Source organism: Callionymus lyra, chromosome 3, assembly GCF_982586985.1.
Source record: "Callionymus lyra chromosome 3, fCalLyr1.hap1.1, whole genome shotgun sequence".
NCBI lineage: Eukaryota > Metazoa > Chordata > Actinopteri > Syngnathiformes > Callionymidae > Callionymus > Callionymus lyra.
Window position 1 is genome coordinate 32061338 of NC_141820.1, and position 13448 is coordinate 32074785.

The window sequence follows — 13448 nt, forward strand, 5'->3', positions numbered from 1 at the left end:
AAAACTCATATAGCAGTCATCAATACATTATTAATCAATACAATACAATTTTTAAAGACTGTGGTCTTTTTGTTGTACATATTTCACATATACATACCTTTTGCCACTATTTGAGTTTCTTCCTTTCTTGACTTGGATTCTTAAATAATATTACCTAAAACGTCTTAATGGGCTGTAGTTGAGACAAAGAAACACATGTACAATACAGATAAGAAAAAAGTCAGACTTTGACCAGATCTGTAATCAACATTGGAGAATTAGGTTTGATCGACAGTGTCCAAACTTTTTTCGGCCAGGATCCAATTTGGTACGGTTAAAATAATGGGCAAATAGATAAATAGTGAAAAATAATACCGTCCGAAAGTTGAGAAAACTTAATCTATATATCTTTAACCTATTCGATAAAATTCTAGTACTTTTTTTAGGAACTTGCACCGTCACTTAGTCGTTTTAGAAGTTGCATCGCTGGTGTGTTTTTCATTTTCCTCAAGCTAGCTGTGCATCTTTCATACAATATTAATCTTCTGTTTTCATTACAGCGGATGATGGGTGTGGTGGGACGCTGCGAGGCCAGAGCGGGGTGATCACCACTCCTAATTACCCTGCTGAGTACAATAATAATGCCGACTGCACCTGGACGATACTGGCAGAGCCCGGAGACACCATTGCCCTGGTCTTCTCCGACTTTCAGCTCGAGGATGACTATGACCTGCTGGAGGTCAGCGGTACCGATGGCTCTTCACAGTGGTAAGTGCCAACTTGTCTGTTTTTTTTTTTTCCTTACAGGGAGCAAATTAGGAAGACATGAGAGGAAACTATCTGCAGAATGTGGTTTGTGTGGTTTTATAACAAAATCCACAGCTGATTTTAACGGGATTCTGGCAAAAACTATAATGTATTTGCAATTTTACTAGCGCAGTTGTACTTGTCTGCTTATTATTTTTGGCTTATTTTTGAAACAAATGCAAAATATTTATTTCCGTCAAGGTCATCTTGTGCACTAGCAAAATCCAGTTAGTTCTTTTTTTTTTATGGGGATTTCATGGTCAAACAGACTCATCTTGTGTATGTCTCACCCATCATCAGCAATCCGGATGAGAAGGTTGAATATTTTTTGTCGATCCCTCACCATCTGTGGCTTTCACATGTGACACTATTACAGATCAGGAAGTAATTAGCGGACTCAATTACCACTTTCAATCTGCGCTTAGTGTGATATTCACCAGCCCACCCCCTTCTATAATATGACACGTGTACACTATACACCATATGGACATAAGCAGAAGCAGCCATTCATCACTTTAACCATTAGAGGTCTTGGTACTGCTCCGTTTTAAAAGCTTTAGTGTTGAACACTCATTTGGCCTGTTACCATCTATTATTATTCGATTTTTGAAGAGTACATACTTTAGAGGAACATTGACAATTATGGGAAAATACATAATAGATAAGATACAATACATAGTAATGTTTTTTTGTGAAGCTTCATGAAGTAGTGTTTTTTTAGGTGGCAGCCTCAGTAAAAAAAATGATGTGAGGTTTAGAGTAGATTATCATATCATATTTTATAGATCACAGAGTGCTATCTAAGGTCTATGAGGAAAAGTGGGAGGATGGGGCTTCATGGAGCTTCATAAGTCCATCAGTACAAAACACACTGGATATCAAGACAAAACGTCTTAAAATAAACATCATGAAACAATGTCATTATTTCCAGAGACCACTAGATGGCACTCCCTGCCTGATAATCAATTGATTTGTACATCTGTCGAAACCTCCTGTATTTGTTTAGCTCTTATAATGTCACAAGTACATATATTTATATATAAACTTTAATGATCTGTTTCATGATGAGGGTTAACAGAAGTTATTTAGTGTGTCTGTGTGCGCTTGCTGCCCAAATAGAACAACCGTGTCTACACTGTCACGTAGATGTTTCCTTGGGGTATCTCAACTCAACAGTTAAACAAAAACAAAAATGGAGATGATTACAACTGCTCTGAATGCCCGTCGTGCTTGGTCCAGTGTGACTAAAATGTCCTTCTTATCTCCAGCACAGACTTGATTGCTTCCTCCTCCTACTTTGGCTTAGCGTCTTGTTTTAGATGTTTCATTTCCTCCCTTGAGGAAGTCCATCAACCTCTGCAATTGTTGAGCCTCTCCTAAATTGCAAGGTGTTTTCTTTTTCCGAGACACTTTCATTCTGGTGTTTTATGACTGGCAATCAAATGATGTCGGCTTTGTACAAACCAATTACATTGGACAATACTTTATCAATATTACCATCCATCCATGACTGAGGAAGCTGCGCCTCTTCGCCTGTGATCTCACTCTCTATAGTTCCCTCACATGTGAGCAAGACCCAGAATACTTGTATATAATGAAAATGATAAATTAGTCAACTCGGGTAAAAATGAGGCAAAACTAGTATAGTTTAGAAACTAATTTTAGTATTCTTACTTTCAGATCCTACTCGTCTTTATCATCTGAAAAGCTATTTATTGAAAACCTCTATCTTTTTTAATTGAGGGCACCACCTATTCGGCTTTGAAAAAAAAAAGACACAAACAACCCTAACTACCTGGTGATTTCCCCGTCTGTATGCTTTGCCAAAACTGGATACATCAATTTAGTCAAAAATCTTGTTTGAGTGTTCAGATCTGGTTGCAAAATGGTATAGGTGTTTCATATTCTAATAAGCAGCAGTTTTGCTTTCCTAAATAAAAATAAAAAATAATTGACTAAATACTAGTGATTGGTCGATGAAGCCTCATGAGGCTGTATCGTGATACAGTTTGAAAGGCGACTGCATCGAACTCATTTTTCATGGAATTAGTAGATCGAAGACTAAAAGACTATAAAGCAGAAAATTACGAGAATGTATCATGATACAGGATCAGCTGTTTCATGAGGCCTCATCAACCCATTACTACAAAATACCGTTTTTTACGAGCCTTTATCAAGTATCCAAAACTTGACAAGACATTCAATAAATGATAGTTATGTAGCAAAAACTACAATTGACTATAAAATGCTGACGAGTGTAGTATGTTCAAAAGTGTAAGGAAAGCTATGGTGAATTGAAAAGCATGACACAGAAAACATTCACAGCAAAAAAAAATGTTTACTAAATAGACTAAAGTTATTAAATCAGGACAGATATACTTTTGAATGTTGATGTATACATTTATTTGTGTAATGTATTAGGGTGCTTATTATTAAGACATTGCACAATTAAATTAATACATTATTTCTAAACTCATTGCCCTTCATGAAGTTGTGTTAAATGTGTTAAATTTAAAAAATAAATACTATTATCATCTCTGATGGCAGAAATGGTTGCACAGTACTTAGAGTCCATAAACATAATTTTGGAAATTCCAAAGGCTAAAATTTCTGTTACTTATGATAAAATAAACGAAGAAAAACACTTAAATCTACAATACACAGACTACAATATTCTGACTTTTAGTCAAATGAAACTGGACTCTAGAAGACTATAGAAGTGATTGGAAAGAACAAAAAATAAATCAGACAGCTTGAATTGAAGACTAGACTTAAAACTAAAATCAATCATGCTGACAGAAACAACACTAGTGGACAGCAAGAACCCTGGGTGTTCAACAAGGTTTGACTGCTTGAGGTGGTTGTTAAAGAAAGTCAATTTGCACCGTTTAATGAATATATTCAAAACACACCTGCACAAGATTTATTTGTTGCAACTTACAAATTGTTGGGTGGAGCTTGAACTCAATGACTGAATATCTGCACTACAAGAGCTTTGTGTGTGCGCTGGCCCAGGGGAACACATTACTCTGCCATTACACAGTTTGCATCCACATTGATTTTCCTACCCATCCCTATCCACTTTGAGGCGATGTAAATAATGCCTGACACTCACCAACTGCCAGATGCTCGTTCCTTGGTTTGCTGTGAAACTCGCAGCGATTTCACTCGTTATTTTCTTCTGGAGCTCAATTGTTTTGCAGAAGCATTGTAATAAACTTTTATCCGGCAGCGGCACTCCCCGGAGATTTTAAGGGAAAAGTGAAGTCGTGATTTGATACTGTAAACCGCTCGAAGTTAGCGCCAGAATAAAAGAAGTGCATCGACATCAATCAAGGAGATCAGTTTGTGAAGAGTCACTTCTTCATAATGATATCATCTCTTATTGCAAAATCTCTTGAGTTTATTTAATGATGTCACGAAAATCTCTGGTTCTTACAGCAAACATTTCTTCTTTACGTTTATTTGTATCAATCAAGAGCGATATGAAAGTTTTTATTTTACTTGATCTTAAATGGTTTGTTCACAAGTATAAAGCTCTGATGCACTCCATCGCTTATTTGAAACTGTTATTTTCCATCCCTTGGTATGTGTCTCCTTGTTTATAGTTCCCTTATATCACCAGTTGAAAACTAAGGCACAAATGTCAAGCTTCACTTGTCTTGTAGCTTGGGTTTTTAGCTCCCAAAAAATACTTTTCCTAGGTTCAAAATTTATTTCTAAAAAATACCTCATTATTTTGGTGTTGACCAGCACGGACTAGATAGAACCTAATTTAACTGACGTCTGAGAGAGATGGTGGCTCGACATTAGACTAGAAGCAGTGTTAGAAGCAGCAGAGATGAAGATGCTCAGGTTTCATCGGGGGCGAGACAGATTCAAAGGGATCAACCTTTGTTGCATCACAGGCAACAATGTCGGCATCATTTTCACAGGCTGATCCTCAGATTTAGAAGCCAAGAGTATAATGGCAGCCTTAGCCCTTGTCTTATCTCCCTACAACCTCCCTGGCTTACATGTGCAGTGGCTGAGGCCGTGGCTTAGCCAAAAAGCAATGCAAGGGATAAAAAACACATTTGTTTTTGGTATTAATGGTCTGATGAAGCTTCATGAAGCATTGTCATTATTTTCAGAGCCCTTTAGATGGCAGTCTTTACATCAACTGTTCTAATGAAACATTACAACATTTTTAAGCTGATGGCGCCACCTACTGACCTCTAAACAACATGACACTGCTTCATGAAGCTTCATCAGCCCATCACTAGTTTTTGGGCCTTAGCTAACCCAATGGTAAAAAATGTACGCGTATAGAGTGTGTGTTTTAAACATTTACGCTACTTTACAGACTTGTTTCTTTTGTAAAGTTGACCAAAAAAGGTGTGTTGAAATGTCTCAAATCCTGGACTATTTCACCTTCTAATAGAAAACTCTTAGACAGTATAAATCATGGATATCATTATTTATGGTACTTTTTTTTCCTTTGCGGACCAATACAGCCTCACAGACCAGAACTGGTCCTTGGATCTGTGGTTAGGAACCACTGGGTTAGTGGACCGGGGTTAGCTTGATTAGGATTGGGGTACTTAACTAAATTTTGACAGATATTTGGCTTCTAACTTAACATCTTAAAGTAATGTCGAATAATTGTATATATACAATATTTATGAACGAAGCACCAATTAACGAACACCATTAACACATCCTCAATTATTCTGAGATGCTGCCCATGAACCCCTGAACAGAGCTCAGGATTGTAAAAAAAAAAAAAGATTCCTATTTATTTTAGCTTCCAGGTATCTTTTACTCGTTGTTGCTAGGATTGACGTATTCGTACCTTAGAAGTGACTCATCGTCATAATAATAGGTAGTTAATAATAGGGAGCGGATGATACAACATGAGTCATGGTATCGTTGTGAAAGGTGATAATGATGGAGATATAATTGTGGCCTTAGAATGTTCCGTGTGCTTTGAGATCTACTGTCAATGTTTTTTAGTTTTCCTGTTTTTTATGCAGCTCGTATTTTAATTTTTGAGAAGTTGTTTACCAAAAGGTGGATTTTATAAATATGTAGTAAGTCCTTGTTTTTTTTTATTCGGATCTCTTTTGCTCTCTCTTGCCTCAAGTAGTCAGGATGAGTCACTATATTGAGACTGACAATGACGCAGTTGAAGAAACTTGTCCTCTTCACAAAATTCTCCTGAAGTAGCCTTAAAAAGAGGATTACTTTCCTGATTGAAAACCATGTAAGATAAACCCTTCACAGCCAAATAAGTACACTTATTAATGTTGGTGAACTAAGGCCATGAAACAGTTGCTGACGTAAGGTTTCTTTTTTTTTTGGTGACCCCAGATCATCCGAAAACGTCTACCGAGGAATCTTCATGAACTCAGCTAAACGTGCTTTGACCAGCAATCACGAGAAGCACAGTTTTCCGCCTCCATAAAAAAACTCCTCTGAACTGCATCAATAAAGGCAGGAAGCCAAAGGGTGTCAACCATCATTGGCAATAAGTTTGATCTTCACTTTTTATAGCCATATAGTTAATTATCTTAAAAAGTGGTGTTTTAAATACAATTCACTCATTTGTATTGTATTCAATTGGATTCAAACATTAACTTTCAGCGGAAAAGTAGCATTCTGGAGCTCATTTCATGCGCCAACAGTAAGTGGCCATTTTTAACAGAAAATTGAGATTTACTCTAAATACTCAATGTTTCCTCATTGGAATTTAAACAAATAATGTTATATAAATTGGAAAAAAAAATATTTTTAAAGGTTAAAAAGTAATTAGAACCTGTTTTCAATTAGAATGTTTCTGCATATTCATATTAGAACTTGTCATTAAATAACAGACAATCATTCCATATCTATCTAAGTCATGATTGCAGTAAAAAAATAATAATTGTGAAACCTACTTAAGTTGAACTTGAATTAAAGGATGATTTCTATAAAGGTATTTTGAGTAATTGATTTGTGTTGAAAAGTGGCATTGTACTGAAAACAATCAATGTAACAGTAAAGGATAAAAGTTACCTGGACAAGTACTGAAGCCTTTTTAAAAAAAAGGTTTGGCGGGTCATCATTTCCGAGGAAACATATTGCATGTAAAATTCAATTTTGGTTTTAAATTAAAGAAAAACAGGATATGAGTGCATTACTGAGTAGTATTAATACATTACTTTATAAAATGAAGGATGTTAATAAAAATCATAAAAGTGTTGATGACATTCATATCAAATAGGCTTTTTAATAAACCAAATGAGTTTAGTGACATGCAATAAAATACATTTCAACTGTTTTAATAGCAAAACATAAAGAAGAAGTAAGAGAGAGGAGAGAGGTAAAATAGAAATACGATAAATTCGATAAAACAGAAATGTGTCATTCAAGAACATCAGCAGATTGGCTATTCGGTTGAAAATACTATACAGCACAAACCTCAGATTTAAACAGCATATCTTGTTTTATGATGAGCAAACTAACAGTTATCACATTCTTCTTTTTCCTCTTTCTTTTCAAGTGACATGAGTTTCCTCATGTTGCTGTATCTCTGCCACAGTAATAGCATCTATAATCTTCTTAAGACTTAACACCTGAAAGGTCGTTTTGGACATGTTTTCTTTTAGATTTAATGGTGTGCGAAACATCCAGACCGAAGAAACTCTCTGTTTCACCTTTTTATTCTCGTAACTTTGTTTTCTTGAAACCAGGTGGTTTTGCAGGTTTTATTTATGTATTTATGTTTGTATACTCATGGCTTTAGGGAAGACTATGCTGAGTGTGCTGACACAAAAGTTGAATTGAAGTTGAATTGAAGAATGTTTTACAGTGAATTGTTTTGTGCAATTATTTATTTATTATATTAGAACCAGCACCGTAAAATGAATGATTAAAAAAGTTACCTTTTCTAAAAATGAAAATCTGCTTTGTTTATTTTCAATTGATAAGGCTAGAACAGTGATATTCAACCACGAGGTTGGGAGCCTGGTACCGGTCTGTACGTCATTTGTTACTGTCCCGTAAGAAAAAAAAACATATTATTATAATATCAGTTGTAGTGATTATTAATGAATGGGAGGTGTTTTATTTGAACAAAAAGACCAGATTGTGTTACATTGGCCTGTGACTTTTGACTCAACATCATGCTTGTTCTCAATGGTCATGCTATTGAATATTGAATAATAAAATAACTTTAAATGTTAAAAGTGTTAACATTTTGGAAGTAGATTAGACCCAATTTCCCCAAAAAAATGTGTCCATTCACATCATTCACTTTAGAAATGTACAGTTTTCAAAAAAATTATTTTTTATATTCATATTCTACACCAGTCACAATCTTGGGGACCCTTAGACACGTAAAAAGTACTACAATTACCATCTTATTATCTTTTATTTCATGTTTACTTTCTTGTTGCACCATTGGTAATGATTGAAGAATCAATGATGTAATACTAGTATTAGAGGAATATAATTTATCATCCATAATCATTTATATTCAACTATTTCAAGAGTGTGTACAGAACTTATGGTAATTGGAGTAGCTTATGGTTGCAAAAAGGTAGTACTACTGCATGTACTACAGAAAAGGACAAAACACATGCAAATTATAACCTAGGGAAATAATCATTGTAATGCCATGGGCAAAGTTTGGTTATTTGTTCAAACAAATCAAATAACCAAAGACAAACATAATCTGTTATTAACCAGGTGTTGTGCCGTTAAATATTAATGTGCAAACGCCGCCAATGTTTGTTTGTTTGTGAGACCTCCTACTGCTAGAATCACATCTTTGCCAGCACCAATTTGGCCTTTTGGGATTTATCTACATAATCCACCTGTTCTAATTAGATGGTGTGATTAAAGAAGATTGGCTAGTTTGGGAGGTGTGCAATGGAAGCGGGAAATAATTAAAACAGGGATTTGTCTAGTCAGGGGAACATGAAAACAGATTTACCAGGCAGTGTGGCATGTCTCTATCATTTTTAGATCAGTGCTGCTAATATCATAGCATTATTAGCTTCAATATCCTCCCCGACTGGGCGATAACAAAGGATTAAGGGGCCGTGGCTAGTGAAGCATGGAGGGGAAAAATATCTGAATTGTTTAGAATGTATAATTAGAGGATAGCCTGCAGTGATAGGGATCAGGGATGAAGCTGAGCCTAACACGCTGAGTGTCGGAGGGTTATGATGTTGCCTGGTCAAAGCCGGTGTCAGCTAAACATAACATCGTTTGTGAATCTTCTGAGCTCTTAGCTTTTAGACATGTTGTAGACGAAAACAAAACACAGTCACATAGTGTGATGTAACAGAATATAAACGTCTCATGAATACTATAACTTTACTGAACCACCTTGATTCCTATTCATTCAACTTAATGCAAGCTCATACACAAGTTTTGGAATCGTGATTGCATTTTAAGCAGTGGTAAGCTTATTGTTTTCTCTCATTTAATTTTTTTTTAATTACTCATAATTTTCTACTATTAGTTGTACTTTTTTGTTTCCCCCACACAACTAAAAAGATAAACCCTGATAGTCTAATTGAAAAAAAAAAAGAAAAAAATAACTTATAACGACTAAAAAAATGAACAATGTGGTAACTACATATATTGAGAAATATAATATATTTTTTTTATTATTATTTTTGCCCCTTATACTCTACTTTTTTTTTATCATTTATTTGTATTCATTCATTTTTTGTGGCGGACACGTGGTCCTATCTGTGAGGAATGTTCTCATTGTGTTGCGTGGGTTTACTCCGGGCATTCCAGTTTCCTCAAACAGTCAAAAAATATACAGAGGTTAAGTATTGGTGTGTGTGTGAATGGTTGTGTGTATTTGTGTGCCCTGCGACAGACTGGCGTCCTGTCCAGGGTGTCCCCCCTCTCACGCCCCGAGGAAACTGGAATACGTTCCAGTCACCTGCGACCCTCATAGAAAATGAATAAATGATTTTTTTACTGGCAGTATGAAGTTTACATAATGTACACATCCAAAAAAATTGGCTATATAATTGATGAGTAAGCAATAATATTAAACGCACTGTAGAAAGTCTGACAAGTCTGAGTCTAATTTTGCCTCAGTTATAATTGTTATAGTGAGGATGGATGCTGTATACTCTGGCGGAGAAGAGATGATTTTCAAAACTTGCAATCTTAGATGTGATTTGAGACAAGTTATTATTTTTCCTCTGTTGTGTGATCCGCAAGGTTGTCACTTTTAATGACTGAAGTCCTACTTTATTGACGCTAATATAATTAAGAGTGTAACCAGGAATACAAGTTGTCACTATCTGTGCTTGACAACTTTATTTCTCACCTCGATGTTTTTGAAAGTAAACTTGTCACGACACCAGCTGCACACCGGAAGACCTGCACTTCTTCTCCTGAACTGCCTCAACACATGGGATTTGTGAGAGCATTTAATTGCTTCTGGTTTTAAACGGATATAGCACATAAAGGTAAAAATGATATAGTGACTTTTGTTTCCATTTGTTTACACACTTTTTTTATGTCGTCACTTGTCACTGTCAGATGTTTGAGTCAATGGCTCGCCTTTAAGGTAACAGAAAAAGTGCGATTTCTTTTTTTTTTCATCAAGCTTTACTAGTCTATAAATAGCAGTATCAGAGGAAGGCTGATAAAAGAGTGTTGCTGTGGGATTATTCTGCCTTTTCTTTTCTTAGTGTTGGAAGCCACAGGGGAGTGAATACAAGCGTCAGCTATAGGCTACACCAAAGCTAATAGATTTAGTTCCTTTGTGCAATCCTTTCTTTGTTCATGAAAAGTGCTGACACTGTGTTTTCATGTCTTCTTATATATGTCTTCTTTATATATATCGTCTATAAGTGTGCAGAAAATAAAATTCAGTATCAGAGTCATCGGTTTGTACACAAGCAAAGACATAATATGCATGTACATGTTTTAAACTTAACATGTGTTTTGAGCAGTCTTTCCTTATAGCAAAAAAAAAACAGCAGTTATCTGTTATACAGATAATCATTAAATTAAATAAAAATAGTTTTGATTCATCCCTTTTCTGACAAAATGCGAGTGGAAGATGGTGAACAACAGGAAAATGTTTCCGTTGCTAAACAGTCCACTTAAATGCTAGTTAACAAGCGTCTTACTACATCTGCTGATGTTTTCCAGATGTCAGTGTCATGTTGTTTCACAAGAAAAAAGGTTGGCCCTGTTTTCTTTGTCACTGACTGCTCTGCCGTAGGGTCTCACCAGAACGGAGTGGATCGGAAGTGAGACGTATTGGCTCCAGTATATTTTCAAAGGAAAATAATTTAAAATTATACACTATCTCAAGGATGAAAGACAATTTAGTGTATATGTGATTGTAGCACAGGAAATGACGGAAATAAGTGAGACAATGATCCAAGACATAGGACGGAATGGTCATATAACCATTGAATCTCTTTAACGTGAAAAAAAACCTGTCTTTTATAACTTTCGTCCTCCAACGCTCAAGGCTTAAGGAGTGTGAGAAAAAGTTTGTTTGTTTTGAGTAAGTTGAGTCAGAAAAGAAAAAAAAACTAGCAAAATATCTGAATTCTCTTTCTTCTTGACTTCATTCCAGGCAATGCTCATCTCATATTAAAGATATATTTCTCACAATCTTTCAACATTCACTCTCAACACCTTCATCATACTGATTTTTTTTTTTTTTTCTGTTAAATTTAATTTAGTCTTTTCAAAGTTAGTTTAAAAGAAAATATCTTGGATAATGAGTTTCTGCTGATCAACCAGAAGTCATGCAAGCACCCAAACAAAATAAAGTTTTGACGTTAAAAAACATAATCACAGCCTAGCTTAACTATTCCTTATACTCACTTTTATTCGTGATTATTTACGAAGGGTGTGGTTGAGCGTTTACTAGTTTATTTGCTCCAAATTTCTGTTCAAGATAAGATAAAAATCCTGTTACCGACATTGACATGTTTAAATAAATATTGACCAAAGTCTGGTTGAACTGTAGCCTTCAATAACGATTTTTATGAAACTCTGGTTTGGTTCGTCCAACAATACGTTCGTATTTGACACAGTCTATGGTTCAATACCTATAACAAATATAATTAAGTCCTAGTCTTTTGATTCATTCTCTTCATGTTTTTCAATCCCTTTATATCAATAAAAAGGAGTTATTATGATAACACATGTTTTTCCAGTTATAACATCAGAGTGTTAAATATTCCAGATTGTCTTCGTCCATGAAGTGGAAATGGCCACAAAACCTCCCAAGTGAATCCGAGACAGAAGTGAACAACTTGAGACTAAGTTAACTAATTTTTCTCTTTTGTATCCATGGAACTTTAGATTTGAGAAAGTATCTAGTCGAGTCTAAAGATCAACTTTGTCAGATCAGAACAGCAATATCTATCTGATTCTGCCATAGTTACCACAAGCAATACATTTCTACTTTACTGCGTATATGTTTTAGGGATATAACTGCCATAACTAGTATTCATAATGAGAGCTTATCTATTTAGTCACCATTTTAAAGTTTGAAAAGCCAATACCCATCTAAATGTTGAAGTCATAAAATAAAAATAAGTGCTTACTATCACGAACAATTAAATATAAATGACAATAAAAGTGACGTAAATCCAGCATGAATTAAATAAAATTTTAACGGTAACATAAAAATATTGAATTAAAATACAGAATGATTGGAAACTTCTTGTTTCTTTGTTTTTCAGGCTCTTTTGTTTTTCGTACAAGAACTCTGTTTGGCCTCTTTTTGTCCGGCAGATTCCTGTTTGGCTGTGTACCGCAACATAATGTGGACAAGCAGTTTGTAAATATTTAAAATCATGTTTGTTTGAAAAATGAAACATTTTCGACAACGACCCATTAAAAATGCAGGACAACTGAGGTAAGGCTTGAGAGCACATCCCTGTTATTCCCAGATTTGATCATCAAAGCATCCCATCGTGTGACTGTTTCTGCAGGCTCTGTCAGAGACTATCTGATGCTGATTGACGGGAAACACACGGTGTCTGTCGTATCCGGTGTTATCACATTCACTCCGGAAAGGCAAATTCACATTTTGGCAGATGAATCTCTGATTGCCTCGAGGTTACAAGTGTGTAAAAAACGTTTTAGTTTCTTTTTTTTTTTTTTTAAATAACGATTGCAAATTGGTCTTATACAACACGTCACTTTTTTAAGAGCTGTGTAAAATGCTAAATTCAAAAGACAAACAAAACCATAGATGGCGAGCTCTGATGTGACCCTGGTCTGGAAAAGGGCTCTACAAATATACTTAGTTCCTTACTTACTTAAATAAATTGCTCATTATCATCATTTTATCCATTCATTAATTTGACTGAATTAATTAAATGCATACATTTATTTGCTTATTTACCCGTTTTAACTTATTACCCTTTTTCCTTTGAGATGAATACTCATAAAGAACTTGTTTCAGTAGATAAACTCCGACACCGGCAGCGCTTACAAACGTGGCTTGGACCACCATGTACCTTTTTACCTGGCCTTCCAAGAACTATTAAAGGGTCTAGGCGCAACAACATTTTGGAAAATATTGACGTTTGTAAATTCTGGTGTTTGATACTGTGCTCAATTTGGATTTTCATTTGTCCTTCATCCGAACTCTCCCCTGTCACTCCCCAATCCATTTAAAAGTCCCG

The 13448-nt window shown here is 35.3% G+C and overlaps 1 protein-coding gene across 1 annotated transcript in view; it reads left to right on the forward strand.

The window, feature by feature from the left end:
• The window catches only part of csmd2 (CUB and Sushi multiple domains 2), a 194854-nt gene that overhangs the window by 73978 nt on the left and 107428 nt on the right, over window positions 1-13448 (forward strand). Inside the window, exon 5 of the mRNA XM_087787555.1 lies at window positions 540-747. Coding sequence (XP_087643681.1) covers window positions 540-747 — 208 coding nt within the window. The remainder of the gene's footprint in view (window positions 1-539; window positions 748-13448) is intronic.